Source organism: Lissotriton helveticus, chromosome 12 (assembly GCF_964261635.1).
Source record: "Lissotriton helveticus chromosome 12, aLisHel1.1, whole genome shotgun sequence".
NCBI lineage: Eukaryota > Metazoa > Chordata > Amphibia > Caudata > Salamandridae > Lissotriton > Lissotriton helveticus.
The window spans coordinates 360,080,527-360,097,413 of NC_136073.1; the positions used below are offsets into that span (position 1 = coordinate 360,080,527).

The window sequence follows — 16,887 nt, forward strand, 5'->3', positions numbered from 1 at the left end:
TTTACAACTACATGAGGAGGATAAACTCCAACCATGTAACTGTATTAATAGTTAATGCAACAGTGACAACTACCTTTTTAAAGAACAAATGAGACACAGACCTTTTCAGAAAACAAATGTCAAAGCGTTGCAAGAAAGCCAAAAAGTGGTCAACAACCACCAATGAGATGCTTGAGAAGGACCCTTTGAAAGATACATGGACCAGGCCTTTAGCTGCCTCAAGGATAATTTTTTCCCTGTTGCGCATGTGAACTCTGCTCCCTTATCAATAAATAGATATGGAGAGCAAACATAGGGAAAATAATGTGTTAAAAGAGATTAGGAATTTGACTATAAGGAGCAATGTATCAAAGTACATCTCAGTGAAACCGGTCAACAGCAAAGGCAAATCCTCGAGTTCCGAGGCTGAATCCTCAATCCAATGAAAACAAATTGCTTGCCCCTATTTTAAGTCGGGCTTGAAAACATCTTGGAATAGTATTGTGTAGAGTAATTTATTGTTGGACCCATCTAAAATGGCTGACATGACGGCCACCCAGATTAGAAGCATTGGATAACCGGGACGAGAAACCTTGCAGAATAAATGAGCAGTAGATTAAAGAAGAAAATAAAAGCTAAAAGAGATTGACACACAATCAGCACTGAAGCAGCATGTGTGTGCTTGCAATCACTCAAAATGCCATCAATCAGCTGAAGTGGGCAGAGCCATAGCCAGATTGTTCACACCCCCTACCACAGAAGAAACTCGCTATGTAAAGTGATCCAGTAGAAACACAACATTACTAAAATGAGTATAAGACCCATATACTAAACCTTTGTAACATATTATTACAGAGTACAGCAAGGTACTGCTGCATACCCCACGTATCCACTATTTAAAGGGACTGTGGAAGAAACATCACTGCTAGAATTACTGTTAGATGCACATAGTAAACCTCAGTGGCACATTAGACTACAGATTACAGTGCGGTACTGCTAAATAAAAGATGCTCGATTTGCACCAAGATCAAAGTTGCATATTCACCAGATCCATTACTCAAGTGCTACCCCAAATTAAGCAACTTAGCAAAAGCAACTAAAGCGGTTACGTGGCACAAGGTAGACATTGAAAATGTAGGAAATTTGATTAACATAAGGTCCTTATGCACCTATGGGAGAATTTGACAAACGTTATCCAAATCAATAGACCAATTTCTGATACATTCCTCACTCGTCAGATTATTCCGACAGATGTGGGGGATGTGGCAGCACTAAACAACATAATAAACTAAAACAGTATTACATGCACTCCTCTGGGGCAAGGAGGAGGTCACAACACTTTATAAAAACATAAGGGCTACACTCAGTACCAAACTGGATCAGCATCATGGATAGCTGAAATGCTGAATTTGACAGGGAATTAACAGACTCAGGGTAGACTTTAATAACTGTGTTCGCTTCTAAAATCTCCAGGTGTAGTGCAGTCAATACAGATCTCCTTTTCATATATTATTATGATTACGTGCACCCAGATACAGGATTGCTCCAACTGATGGCGAGACCAAAGAAGAAAGTAATGGAATACAGAATTCTTGATTTTTGAGTTAGTGCTAACCAGGAAACAAACAGCCATACATTGATGTCCCCAACTACCCCGGAATGCAAATGTGACAAAGGGAATTCATGAAATGGGCCAGGGCTGAAAATACAGCAATCTGCACACAGTAAGGTAACGGGGAAATACAAGAATAACTGTCTGGAGAACTATCATAGCTAAACTAGTTTAATAAAATTATAAGATTGACAACCACCCCAAAAACAGTACATGCAAACTAGTTATTAGACCCCAACCATATAACAATCAGACTTGGCATGCAATGAGGACTAGCTACACAGATGCAATTGTCATAAGGAAAGCCATAGTAAACATCAGAACCTTGGAAACACACAAGCCAAAAGAGGCAAGGCATTGTAAAAAACTGCAAAGTCTATCGGACGAAAAATTGATTATTTGGGATTGACAAGTGTTAGCCTCAAAGGTTTAAGACACCCTCTGCTAGATGTCACAGAAATTAAATTAAATAAACCGGAGGTCAATCCCTGATAATGCGACACAAAGCAGTCAGGCTTAAATCAACAGCTATGTGTAAAGCATATAAGTAGTGCGTATATAACAGAAAAAGCCATACAAAATTCCCCAACCAATTTTAAAATAAAGAAAACATTTTATGAGTAAAATAAGATGAAAAGGACAAAAATCCAATAAAAGGAACCAGACATATTATTTTTTTAAGATTTAAGAGAAAATAGCATCAAAAAGCATAAAGGCCAATAATAGATTGTCTATGGGAGTGGTAGACCTAGGCGTGAATTAAGGCTGACCATGATGGAGCTGCGGTCAGATACAAATGGAATAGTCCTGGTGAAACTCTGGAAGTCAAAAAGTTTGAAAAGGTTTCCAAGTCCAAACACAAAAAGGTACTTTGTCACTTTTTGAGAAGAAAAATCCTCCCGAGCAGGCTGCTGCTAAAACTGGAACCAAAGGCCAGATACTTGAGGCAGGTTGGTCCCGCTGGAGCCCTAGATCTTTGGAGATTTCTTGCTGAAAATTGTTAATGTTCCAAGGTAGAATGGGACATTGTTTTTGGAGGTACTGGAAGCCTTGACTGGGACAAATCTGAAATTCAATCAAACTCTGTGGCCTGCCTGTCAAATACTTTTTCCCCAAATGCCCCCTAAAGCTCAGAAGCACTTGAGGAAAAGTTTGTCAAAGTTTCCAAACTTTCTTCTGGTGCCCAAACTACCAGAGCAGGACACTTAAGACCTAAGGGGAGGGCACTTAGAGACTCTCTGTGTGTCAGGCAGAGGCCAAGAGCAAAGTCCAGTCATAGTCCAGATGTCACTGGTCAGGTCGGCATCTCCAGCGCAAGGCCCCTTGCAGCTTATTGTGTGCCTATAGCCACATAGGAGGTCACTTAAATGACCCTTGGAGTCAAATTGTTTTTTTCTGGGTACAAAAGAGAGCAGCAGGTCAGTCTTCATGGCTTACCTTGGGTACAGAAAGCATCTTCCGCAAGTCAGGAGATGTTCTGAGGACGACACCTTGCCTGTTGTAGGGCGTGTGATGGCCAACTCACCCCTCTGGTAACACCTGATAAACTATTGAAGGTGGAATAATATACTGTTATATTATTTATGGAGAAGTGCACCTGCACACCAGTTGCTTAGACATCTACTTTGTTTAGTTGTGCCACATTTATAAATGACACCATCTAGTGGCTGGGATGACTCCTGGGCACACCCTCAGCAATGGGGTAAAAGTTCCAGGGAGCAATACTACCCACTGTAATGTCGTTGACACTATGCGTGCTAAGACTGTCGCGGTTCTGGGCAGACTCAAAGGGGAATTATGTAATCTGTTTGGCGGTGTTAAGGTGTGGTTATAAAAGTTTACGACGTAATGCTTGCAGAGCAGTCTTATGTTGGAGAATAAACATGTTTGTTACAGTCCTCCAAGTGTGGCATATTCATTTTCATGCTCCCAGGCTGGGAAGGATGCTACATCTACCCTTAGCAGATACAATAGTGCCAAGTTACCTGTTGGGTGACAGATGTGCTTTAGAAATGTGATAAATATAATAAATAAACAAAATACATCTGATGACGAGTAGGAGATACGTGCCGCGAAGAATCAAGACTGCTCTCCCTGAGAGTGTGCAAAGGTACAGCAAACTGTTTGTACATGCCACGTGTGCCCCAAATTGAAGCAAAGCAACCTGCAGTGGTCACATGTGAATTCGAAGCTCCTCTCTAGTCTATACACAGCCGAAGAAGTCAAAGGCCTTGCAGAGGAGCACGTTCAAAAGTCCAACAGAATTCACTGGTAGGGCTGAAAGAAGAGATACTGTTCTGCGCCATAACACAGAGCCATCATCCATTCAAAGCAGAGACAACCAAGTACAAAGCCAGAAAAGATATTAAAGCGCCAGGCGACCTTAAAATCGGGCTAGACGACCAGGCCCAAACAACCGGATGTTTTGTGGAGAAGTTGCCTGTCCTGCTGTGCGCGAAGAAGGCTGTCTGAACAGCACCTGCTGTAAATAGCAGCTGAAAGAAGGGCAAAGTAAGATGCAGCCACATTCCCGAAGCCACCACCTCCGTTTGATACGGCAAAGAAACTAAATATTGGTGCTAAATGGGCTACATGGATCAAAATGTTAAATTATTTCATAGATACACTAGAAGAAGATGATAAGAAAATTGTTGTAGACTTGAAAAACCTTGGTGATCAAGTGAATGAAGTGATGACGAAAGTCTCACAAACCGATGCAATAATTGTACCGAAAGAAATTCAATTTGATGTCGAATGTCGACTTCGAAAGGTACATCTTCAACCATTCACAACAGCAGGCTTGTGAAACGATGGATGAGTTTGTTGAGTGACTTGATGCAATGTAAATTCTGTGACTTTATTGATGTAAAAGTGATGCGCCTTAGGATCATTGATGGTTGTCTGTCAGATTCCTTCAGGAGACGCATGTTGATAGAAACACTCCGTTAAGAGAAAATGCTACTGGCTGCGAGAGCAGAAGAACGAGCAGATCGACAAGCTGCTGATATGGAAGCCGAAATAGCTCGTAACGAATCAGCATTGACCAGCAAAATCAACAATACGCATAAATCAGATGCACACAAGTCGACATTGCCAAAGAAAGAAAGTGATGATTCCAATGTGGATTCGCATTTCCCCATGAACATAAATGTGCAGCCATAGGACAGAGATGCAACAGATGTTGAAAAGAAAAGAACTTCCCAATGGCCTGCAAATCAAAATAGAAATTAAATGCGTCAGAGCGAGAAGAGAAAATAGATGCCAAAAGGTTTCAGAAGCATTCTCGCCACGCCCACAAAGCCAAAAGGCTACATTAGTTACGACAAGAGGAAACTAAGCAGTCATTCATCCAATTTGTCATATAGAGACTCTGCAACTTGATTATCAAGCGGTAGAGAAGACGGATGAGCGTTAATGATATCGACTAAGAAACAACATGTAGGATTGGCTACTTGCCAAGAAGCTCCAAAGTCAAAGAAAAATCACCAAACAAGCAACCAAGCTTATTTGGAACAGGTCCTAAAATGTAATTATAGGTAAAAGATTGCCCTGGATCCTTCATTATAAACAGTGGTGCATCGATTAGCATTATGCCAGCAGAAACGTTCAACAGTCTATCTCCTGTGCCATGCCTTACACAGTAAAAGACGAAGGTATACACATGGGCTGCTTCCGAACCATTAGAAAGTCAAGGGTCGTTTGCAGCAACAATGAGACATAAGATGACATCAGTGTAAGAGCTGACTCAGGTTCTTCGTGGAACTCATCTAGTGCATGCCTACTTAGCTTTGCTCTTGTTGTCGGCTTGGGACTGCTATCTATCAATTATAACCTCTGTGCTCAGTCTGAAATTGTAAGTCATTGCCCGTCATAGTTACCTGGCCTAGCAAAAATCAAGAAAATTAAAGTGCAACTCCATATTAAAGAGGACATTTGCCCTGATGCTCAACGGTACCGCAGTCGCTTTTCATCTACAAGCAGCCTTGATAATGAACTAGAAACACTGTTACAGCATGACATCATTGAAAGGTCTACAGGCCCTACACCGTGGGGTTTGCCCATAGTTGTTATGGTGCCAAAAAGGACAGGGAAGGTGCAGTGAGCATCTGTGTTGATATGTGCCAGGCAAACAAAACAATCAAGACATCCTGGTCCCCGCATTGTGGAAATGATCATGCAGCTGAACGGAGCCAAGACATTCTCCCGCCTTGACCTGAACAAAGGATACCATCAACTCAAGCTGGAAGAGAATGATATGTACAATACAACTTTTTTGACTCATGTTGGTTTGTTCAGATGTAGAAAACTGAGTTTTGGAGCATCTTCGGCTGCTGGGATATTTCAGAATATCATTTGCAAAATAATTCAACCTCTTACACATGCTTTCAATTACAGTGATGACACACTAGTGTTTGGGACAACACAAAAGGAGCATGAAGGCTCTTACACAAATGTGCCAATTGGTTACTGATGCAGGTCTCACGCTGAATACAGCATAGAGTGAGTTTCACAGAACCAAACTTTAATTATTTGGGCACATATTCTCTGATGGGTATTTGACTCCTGACCCGGATAAAGTGCAATGACTGTCATCTACTTGCCCCCTACAAGATGTACCATTCTGCGATATTTTTTAGGCATGGCCATTTACTGCTCAAAGTACATTCGTGATTTTGCTACACTGAATGCTCCACTGAGAGACTTAGCAAAAGAAAATGACCCATTTCACTAATCTTCTGAATGTTACCAAAGTTTCAAACTGTAGGGGGGTTGTGTGGAATGCACACCTGTTCATACCTGCTCATTCAAAGTTTATCTTAACGTACTCCAATATGCGTGCTACTTGGTTGCAGTGTCATGCCCATAAGAAACTGAAATAGTTAACAACAAGAAAAAGGGACGTTTCTGCGCCCCAAGCCAAATGCACTGCGAAATGTGCTACCTTCGGCGCTGCTTGCTTTATTTTTTAATCCGTTTTGCATTTTTATCCATGTTCTCTTCTGTTTAATGCCATTCTTTATGCTGTTATCATCCCCTTTAAGACTTCGTCTGCCTTTTCCCAAATTTCTACTGTTCTGCCTGTGCCACTCGGGGCCTCTTGAAAGAACATGATTAATGCAGGGTTTTTCGTAAAAAGCAGTGTTTATTTAGTACCCAATGCATTTCGGGCTAACATTATACATGGATGGAATGTTATCACATTGTATATATTTTTATTTATTCACAGTGACCCCCGAAGAAGGGCAATGTTAGCCCGAAATGTCATTAATCATGTTCTTTCAAGAGGCCCCGAGTGGCACAGGCAGAACAGTAGAAATTTGCGAAAAGGCAGACGAAGTCTTAAAGGGGATGATAACAGCATAAAGAATGGCATTAAATAGAAGAGAACATGGATAAAAATGCAAAACGGATTAAAAAATAAAGCAAGCAGCGCCGAAGGTAGCACATTTCGCAGTGCATTTGGCTTGGGGCGCAGAAACGTCCCTTTTTCTTGTTGTTAACCAAAGTTTCAAAGACATAAAACACGCAATTGAGAATGAAACTGAAATGGCATATTTAGACCCCAAGTTACATACTGAGATCATAATCAATGCAAGCGCGGTGAGTCTGAGGGCAATTCTTGCTCAACAAAACGGCCATCCAAATACTCAGAGACCCATTGTAGATTATGCCAGCAGAAGCCAGTCTGAAAAAGAACGTGCCTATTATCAGCCGAAAAAGGAGAATCTGGCTGTAGTGTGGGCCTGTGAACATTTTCATGTGTTTCTATATGTGGAATATGTCACTGTTATTACAGACCATCAAGCATTGCTCACTATCTTTGGAAACCCAAAAGCTAAGGTGCCTCCTCGCATTGAGAGGTGGGGATGGCGACTGCCAAAGGACAACTGTGTGATAGTACACAAGCAAGCAAAATATCAAAACTTTGCAGATTATTTTTCACAAGTGCTGCTACATCACCCACAGCTCAACATCCAATGAGGCTCAAGACAATATTAATTTCATTGACCAGATCATTGCTGCTACCAATACAGATAAGGACATGCTCATCCACAAAGACCTCATCATGACATGTTCTTGTAAGAAAAGCAGTCGACCTTTTGTTGATGTTGTTGAATTTCAAAAATTCCAAAATGTACAGGATTAATTATTGTCACTTGAGAGGCTGTCATACTGAGAGGATAGAGAGTCGCTATACCCGAGCACCTGAGATAGCAAGTCATTCAGCTAGCCCATGAAGAACATCATGGTACTACAGCCACCAAGAGAGCTCTAAGAGACCGAGTACGACTCCCTCGCCTAGTTGAATGATTTGAAAAAGAGCTGTACTTATGCCATCTATGTAACTGCCTATCCCCCATGGTGATGCAGCATCCACTGAATGCCCGACCTTCCTGTGCATGCCTAGGAGAGGCTTGTAGTTGATTTCTTTGGGCCTCTAAGAAACTGACATGATCTCACGGTAGTCATTGATGAATACTCGCTTTTTTCTTTGGTGGAAGACTTGTAATTGACAACCCATGACAAAGTCATTGAGCGACGTGATGACATTTGTGCACAGTGGGGCATCTCCGCTATTCTCAAATCTGACAATATCCGCCTTTCAATAAAAAAACTTCAAGGAGTTTCTCATTCGACTCAATGTCAAGCATCAAAAGAACACACCTTTGTGACCCCAAGCCAATGGTGTTGTTGAACGCTTTATGAGCACCCTCAGGAAGGTGATTCAGCGAGCATCGATTGAAGGAATAGATCTGAATCAAGCCCTGTGTCAAGTCCTTTATGCCTATTTATCAACTCCTCACTCCACAACTTCTGAAAGTCCTGCCACTTCGCTATTTGGGAGAGCAATCAGAACTAAACTATCACAATGGACATAGGACCACTTGCTGAGTGCCAATATGGTTCGTGCTGCGGACACTACTCAGAAGTGCCAGATGAAAACAAATGCAGATCGATGCCGACACACCCATGAATCTGTCTTCAATACAGGAGACAGGGTGCTAGTCAAACAGAAAAGAAGTGGAAACAGACACTGCGTTTGCTGTTGAGCCTTTGGGAGATGTAATGTGCAAAGAACATAGGGTAACCGCGCAGCATCCTGGCACGTCCATCACAAGGGACTTGTCCCATTTTAAACATTTACCTTAATGTTCATCGGCTCCTCAGACCATGAGCAAGTTGACTTTGCCTAAATGTTCAGATTACACATTTGAACCTGTGTCATCAGTGCAGAAACAAGGTGCAACTCAACTACTTCATAACACCCGTCCTGGCAGACTAGTTTAAGAGCCTCAAAGACTCACTAAAGAAATATAGTGTTCATGTTGTTTGTACTTTTTATTTAACAAAGGGGGAGATGTGGTGTCATCGACACTAAGTGCATTAAGACCCTTGCGGTTCTGTGCTGGCTCTAAGAGGAATTAGATAACCTGTTGGGAGGTGTTAAGGTATAGTTATAAAAGGTTATGACATATAGCGCAGTGTGTGGTGTGGTCATTTTCATGCTCCCAGGCTAGTGAGGACACTACACTCACTTATTCAGGACTTCATGTTAAGCTTACTGCAAACAACCCCACTGTAACCGTCATCCCCAAAATCCAAGATCGGGAAACCCTTATCCCCTTGTGCAGTCAGTGTGACTGACCAAAGGTGTTGCAAGGATAATGACCAGTCCACTCCTGACTTATATTGGAGTGGATCTTTGTTAAATATAAAAATACATCTCTGAATGGAGTCGGTAGTGGGTACAGGTCAAAAGTTAAAGATTGAAGAACATAATATATACTTTGACTTTCCCTAAGTACTAGTTACAGTTTTACCAGTGCCAATGTTGTTTTGAACAGTCATTTTGGGCACAGTCACTGACAGAATATGTGGTTTTGCATGTCCCACGCTTTATGCACCCTACCTTTTGGACAGCAAAGTGTGCTTAGGGGTAACATTTCGTATTTAAAATCTGTTTTTCCTATCTGTCAAAAAGGTGACTTTGAAATATCCGTGCAGCAGGGTTCAAGCGGCTGCTGTCAGGCTACACAGGGTAGGTCCAAACCCACGTTTTCATTGCCACTATTGTGGTAAGCACAAAAAGTGCTGCAGTCTAAAAGTGGATTTAACGTTCCATGCTAAAGGTGTATTTCTGCACCTTACACTTCAGTGTAAAGAAAATTAAAGGTGCCAATCAGGTTTTAAGCCAATTTAAACGTTTTAGGGGTTAGAGCACATAACAGGGTACTGGATAGCAGTGTCCCAGTGTTAGAGTTCAAGATAATCAGCAGGCGAGTCCCCAAAAAAATAATAACTGGTGATGACCACCCAAAAAGGGGCCACTTTGCACATCTGACCAATTGGTTTAGAGAAACATAAATATGTTGACTGATGCACTAAGCTTAGACCTCGATTATGAACCTCATTGTGACAAACGATAATCCACAAAGTTACAATAGTTTGTGATTGTTCGTGAGGAAGAGTGACCTCCAGACGACCAGATACAAAACATCAAGATAACCAAATCTCATGAACTGTGTGCTCCTGTTTAATAGAAAAAAATATTTCCTATTTGGAGCGAATCAATCAATCCACCAAACATACACTGTCACTGATTCGCTTGTTTTCTGTGTGAGAAGGCAATGTATGTACATGCCTCCAAGCAATTGTAACCCACCATGTAAATATTGCCAACTTTGTACAGAAATCACATAGTTATTTGTGTGCACTTGATCAGAATGCAACTCATTCCGAAGAAAGGTGAGTCTCTTGTGAACAGTCTTACAGGCTTGGGGAAAGTGCACACCTTCGTTATACCACCTTTTGCCGAAAGCAACAAATAAAAAGGTAAAAAATACAAATGTTGAAGTACCAGCTAGATGCCACCCAAGGATGACTTGGTAATGCATGTGGCTGCAAAGGAAAAATAGATCTTAGGACAATCTCCCTAACCAGTACAATCACTCTTACCCAAGAATCGTTAGGTCCACAGCAGGTATCGCTGTGAACGAAACAAAGATCTATAGCGGCCATCTTGTAGGATTTAATTAATGCACAGTCCATATGTTAAGACTTTAAAACGGAATAACTTCATAATTAGTTAGCAACATAAATTAAAAGAGTTCGGGCACAATCCTGGAAAACGTACAAGATAAAAATCAGAATGTAGTAAATTCAATATTGCACTGGCCTTCTCTTAATTTGTGCAATGTAATGTAAATTACTGTGACCACATATATTAAGAGATTTTAAGGGGATGACTTGCTATTTACTACTCGCATTCATATAATATTGATGAACAATGTTAAGTTTGTAGTTTTGGGAATATAAATAGGTGTAGGCCCACTCTCTACCAAATGCAGTTTTTAGAGCGCGTGGAATGCCAATGATGAAGCAGGAAACCTGGTGATGTGTGAAGACAGTCCTTCACATTTTGTGCGATGCCCAGCACCCCACTAATTAGTACCTAGTGCTTGTCAGTTTTTGTGAAACCAGAAATGTATTCAGGGTAGCTTCATTTTGTGTGTGCATTTTAGGTTTGGAGGCCAGCTCACCCTGAACACCCTGTAGCCTCTAGTTCCCTCCCCTAGAAAGATCTAGGGTTTTGTGTGTAGATTTAATGTAAATATAACTACAGTTATCATCTTGGATGTGACATCTTTCTTGCAATATGGTGCGGTTTTCTGTTCCAACACCAAGCAAAATACATGATGCAACGTAAGGCCTTCTCTGCTAATTACTGCACCACTATCAGCGATAACACAAATGATGCCTGCATCCTAGAGGGAAAGAGGGATATGTGGGTGGTGGCAGCCTAAGACAAACTACTTTGCCTCTTGCTTACCTCTCTTAGATGCAGACTCCTAGTAATTGGGCAGAATGCAGTCACTCACAATGCCACACACCACTAGCAGCAATAAATATCCTGTGGGGTGACCCAAAATGTGTTCAACAACATGAACAAAACAATGGCTCTGCAGGGCTGTGTCACTCCGTCATTTTTGGTATGCTACTTGTGGGAAGATGCAGAAAGTGAATGCTCTATTGTTATCCAGCATATTATTTATGAGTTATTAACCCCTTCGGTGCTCATGACGGAACGGTTCCGTCATGAGCTAGGGTTGAGCTGTGCTCATAACGGAACCGTTCCGTCATGACCACGCCCGTTTTCATTAGGGCTCAGCACCGGGGGGGGGGAAAGCGGCCGCACGCAAGGGGTTAATAAACGCTCCGGAGAATATGGCTTCACACCAGACTTAGCAAGCCTCCAGCCTTAAAGATGGCAGGCCTCACTGGATCTTCATCTGAGACAACAACAGAAGCAGAACTGTCATGGATTCTCCACTGCTATCTGATTAAGAGCAATGAAGAGCAGATAGCATGGACCCTTCATTATGTTCCTGCATTTGTAACTAAACTCAATGAAGGTCAAATAGCAAGGGAGCCTTCATTACTGAGCTGTTTTTGTTTATATGTGAAATGAAGATTGGATAGCAAGGAAGCATTTATTATAGCACTGCTTTGTCCACTGCCATTGATCCCGAAAAACATAAATTAAACTCAATCTCATCCGTAGGCTTCAGGATCACTTTTCAGGACCTGGTCCTCTCACACCTCGATTGTGGTAATGCTATACTTGAAAGTCTTCCCAAAACATCAGTAGACACCTACAGAGCCATTCTACATGAGGATTTACACTTTGTCAAAGACACCAAGTATTCAGAACATAGCACCCTAATATAAAGAAATCCAGTGGCACCCTAATATAAAGAAATCCAGTGGCACTTCCTAGATTGCAGAAGATGCTATGCACCACCTACAAATCTCTGCACCTTGCTCTGTCCTAGTTGGAAGACAAACTTAGCATTACTAGAGAAATCATAACTGACACTAGAAGTCCTGGAGTAAATAATACAAAACACTTAACCAAACCCTCATATGTCTGGCTACAAGACTCTGAAACAATCTGCCTGGGAATCTCAGACCTAATGACAACCCAACTGCCATCAAGAGAAACTTGAAGAGCCACCTAATCAAAGTTTATCTTTAATACTATATTTTCCATATTCCCCTGACAAATGCCCAGACCACCTGGCCGTTGATGTTATCCACATTATTATTAATCGGTCTCCTTCCTAATATTCTGTGTATTCCTTGTTAATTATGAAGCGTGCAGCTTCCCGTGTGGCTACGCACATGCTACATCAATACATTTGCTAACTGAATAAATAATGCCTTTGTTGCACGTATAGACTAGAAAAGAAACTGGTATGTGTTTACAATCGATGTGTGAAATAAAGCATTGCAATTATAAAAAGTGTAGCTTGACTACAGTGGTGTGGAGAGCATGGGACTCACGTCTGAGCATACCCATCCCACTCGGGGTGACAAATGCAAAAACAACAGTTGATGGACAGAATGCAGACCAATGTCACACATTCACCCTATGTGGGAAGGGTATGCCCAGACGTGGGTCCCGTGCTCACTAAGCCACTGGAGTCAAGCTATCCTGGCTGAAGACGGCTGATAGCCAGAAAGCGGTCCTAGGATGCTTGATTCCGGTCCAGGGAAGACATGGCTTGGCAGTTCGGGCTGGACTGTTCCTATGAGGCACAGGGTCAAGACTGATTTGCATATGGCCATGTCTGAACTGGGGTGGCCATATGAGCAAAATAACAATGGATTAAACCCAGCTCTGTGACTGGGGGTGAATGTTTTGCCATCGTGCAACATTCCGTCCATCATCTTATGTGTGTTGCTGAACAAAAGGTGAGTGACATGTAGAAATCAGGGATGGAAATATCAGGTGTCACATGCATAATTAGAGGTCAGGAGCCAATCTGGAAATGTACATTAATTTCTCTATCTACTTATTATTCATAAAGCATAAACACTCACTTTCAACAGGATCCTGGCACAGGCAAACAACTTAAAAAAGAGAGTTCACATGGGTGATCATGTGGGTGGCCATGTGTCAAGGCAAACATACAAATGCACATATTGCTTCAGCAGATGCCTGTGATGGAATCGCTGAAAGACAATACAAAAGAGACCAACTTTTGTGCAGGTCTATGAAGTGCTTTTAGTGAAGTGCTTTTACTGAACCCCGGATGTGGCTTCAACCACATCCGGGGTTCAGTCACGCACAAACCCGGTCGAAAACTGTAGCACCTTGGGTGAATAACTTCTCTGCATGTCACGAATGTCTCCCCAGAAGAAGGCACGTTTCATATGCCGAAATGCATTGGGATAATTGAGTGCATTCATGAACTGACACGCTAATACAGAATGTATACTTGTGAATACAACAAGATGCATTAAAAATACAAGATTAAAAATTTGAATATCATCTACAGTTGAACTTGTTTATTTACGCTACATGAACAGTTAGAAACCTTATTATAAGGACTTTTGAGGAGCCCGGAGGACATTTCTCAAGTCTGAGAGTGCTACCCCCTTGCATTTACCACGCCTCTAGCCAGAAGGCGATTCGCCGGAGCACCTTACAGAAAAGGAACTTCAATAGAACAAGCTGTGCGTCTAGTAATAACCCTTTTTTCATTTCTTTTAGTGAAGAGCGCAGCGAATATATTACATACAAAAATCACTCACTCTATAAATTACATAGTTCATCACAAATGAAAATACTGAAATAATCAACATGCTAGAAAACCTGTTAAAGGCCACTTGCAAACTGGGGATCTCTAGCCATATTCTTGCCCACCATATTGCTGAATATAATTTTTAAACAGTAAGGCAGGCGGATATTAATGCCACAACAAATTAGACAGGTAGGTACTAAAACTACGCCCTGAGCACAGTCTTATATCTGGACTTATCAAGCAAATTCTTTGTAGGGAGCTTCAATGATTATTATGTGAGAACAAAGAAAAGTTCAAATAAATATTGTCACTTACAGGACTTAAAATTGCAGAAGTGCGGTATGAAGCACTATATAAAAAACGGTTATTTTATTATTATTATTCATAATCCATAATCCCACTGCAATCCCTTATACACTAATCCCTAGACTGCTGCAGATTGCTTGGCGTCCGAGCCACAAATAATGTATCCAGTAAGAACCAACTGAGAAGACTTCAGTATTTACTGGCTATGCAAGTTGTACTCCATTTTGATTTAGGCTCCTTGGACCACCGGAGAACTTGTTAACATATATTATTCCCCACTGAGAGGAAAACGGCGATCGGTGCTTTATGCCTCCGTGATTTGTGCCAGGTTTTACCTGACAAATTGTGCAGGAAAAAAACTCATTTTGCCCGTTTACTGTGTCGAGAATACAAACACCATTACCTCTGCGTCCCTCGTCCTCGACCCAGTCATACTTATGAGTGATGACTGGGTCGAGGACGAGTAGGACTAAGAGTAATGGGGATTACCAAACGTAATCATAGCATTACCTCTATGTCCCTCGTCCTCGACCCAGTCATCACTCATAAGTATGACTGGGTCGAGGACGAGTAGGACTAAGAGTAATGGGGATTACCAAACGTAATCATAGCATTCAGGGTTACATAAAAGTTTGTATCTAATGTATATAATATGGTTATGTAGAGTTGAGAATGGTGTATTTGTGAGGATGTATTGAATTAATGTTACATTTGTATATGATCTGAATAGTGTTAAAATTATTTGTATCTCAGGTACAGTACTATTTGTTAGATGATACCAGTTACATTTTAGTAATGGAAAAGATATTTATATATCTAAGAACGTTTTATATGACATGGAATACTAAAAGATAAAAAAGAAAAAAATATGTAAAGAATTAACAATTATTCTGTGTGGAGAATATTATTGTGCCCCGTGTTTTGAGCTTTTAGAAGCCACTGGTTAAAGAAATTTAGGTCGTGAGGGATTGTTACTGTTGTAACCTTGTTTGATTAGGTAAGTGTTTACCAGTTAAAAGTTATATAGCATATTATTCACTCCCCATTCACCGATTAAAGGAAACAGACCTAGTGACCGCAAAGCTGCCAAGTGAAGCTCTCATAGCCTTTTTAAATAATTTTTTTAAGGGATGGATGGATGAGCAGGGTGGTTCTGAAAACTATTAATACAGTGAGAGGAAGGAAAAACTTGTGTCACCACGGGGGCCATTTAAGTTTGGCGAAATCTTCATATCAAGTTAATATTACCGCGTAATCCGATTTTGAGTGAGAATTACAAACCAAAAGAGAAACTGAGTACTTGGTGTAGAAAGAGAGCTGGGTCGGGAGACTGAGTGGTTTAGGCAGAATGCTACTGGACTTCTTTTAATAAACCGCTTGCGCCCTAATAATATGCTATCTCAACCGCTACGAATAGGAAGGGTAAGGGTGGATGATTGGAGGAAGAAAGGGTTGGGTAAGAGAATGGGCATTGTACCAGACAAAAAAGCTGGGTCTTTGAAGTAGGGTACAGTAAAAACCAGGGTCCCTCGGCAGGAATGGATTGTGAGAGGCAGGTGAAGGTTCCTGGGACAGGCCAGTGTTCAATGCATGCGAAAGCTTGGGTAAGAGAAAAACAGCTTGGTGTAGAAACACGAGCCACGGCTGCAGGCGGGACCAACTGGTGACCCAAGTGCCCCCAGACCCAGTTTCCTTCAGTTACACCCCCACTTACCATGATGGGACCCGTCAGAAGACACAGCTACAGCCACTGGGATCATGTGACTGCCGCCCCGCCCAAACACAGACGTACACTCTCATTGGACAAAGTCTGACACGACTCCTAGAAACACACCCTTCCATTGGATAGGGAGACGCTTGTGTCATTTCCAACAGAAACGCGTCTTCCAATTGGAAGGTCATACAAACCAGCTGCTGTACCAAATAGGGGCGCTTTAATTTGGCCTACAGTTGCAGTGAGTCCGTACTTGTGAGGGTAATATAATTATTGTGATAACACAAGTGACAACTAATACCAAAAAATATGGAAAATGCAAAAAAAAAAAATTAAAACTAAAGCAAAGTAAAATAATTGTGCGAAAAGGAGAGGTGCTTAATCTCATACAAACGGACTGCTTAATCTCATACAAACCGACTGCTTTACGTTCTTATGCAATCGTTACCACTTATATGCCCTCTAAGAAGTGCGAAAATGTTGACTTTGTTCCGTCATTTCTGGAGGTATTGCGCTGTATATGAAATTCCCATAGTAATTTCGGCTACACTATAAGTGCTCACCGCTTCAAGATGGCAGCTATGTTCATTTACAGCCCCAGCTGGTTCGTGCTTTTCTCTTTCACATTACTTGCCACTAATAGAGGAGCACTATTTCGACATACTAAACAAACATTGGCAAGCCTA

General features: G+C 41.5%; 1 protein-coding gene across 2 annotated transcripts in view; it reads right to left on the minus strand.

The window, feature by feature from the left end:
• The window catches only part of VPS35 (VPS35 retromer complex component), a 464,919-nt gene extending 448,609 nt beyond the window's left edge, over nucleotides 1–16,310 (minus strand). The window contains exon 1 of one of the 2 annotated variants that reach the window (XM_078669694.1): nucleotides 16,190–16,310. Coding sequence is in view for 1 of the 2 variants with exons in the window: in XM_078669693.1 (XP_078525819.1) it covers nucleotides 16,202–16,204 (3 nt within the window). In the remaining variant the exon portion in view is untranslated. The remainder of the gene's footprint in view (nucleotides 1–16,189) is intronic. The other variant, XM_078669693.1, reaches the window with a different exon arrangement.
• Between the last annotated feature and the right edge of the window lie 577 nt (nucleotides 16,311–16,887).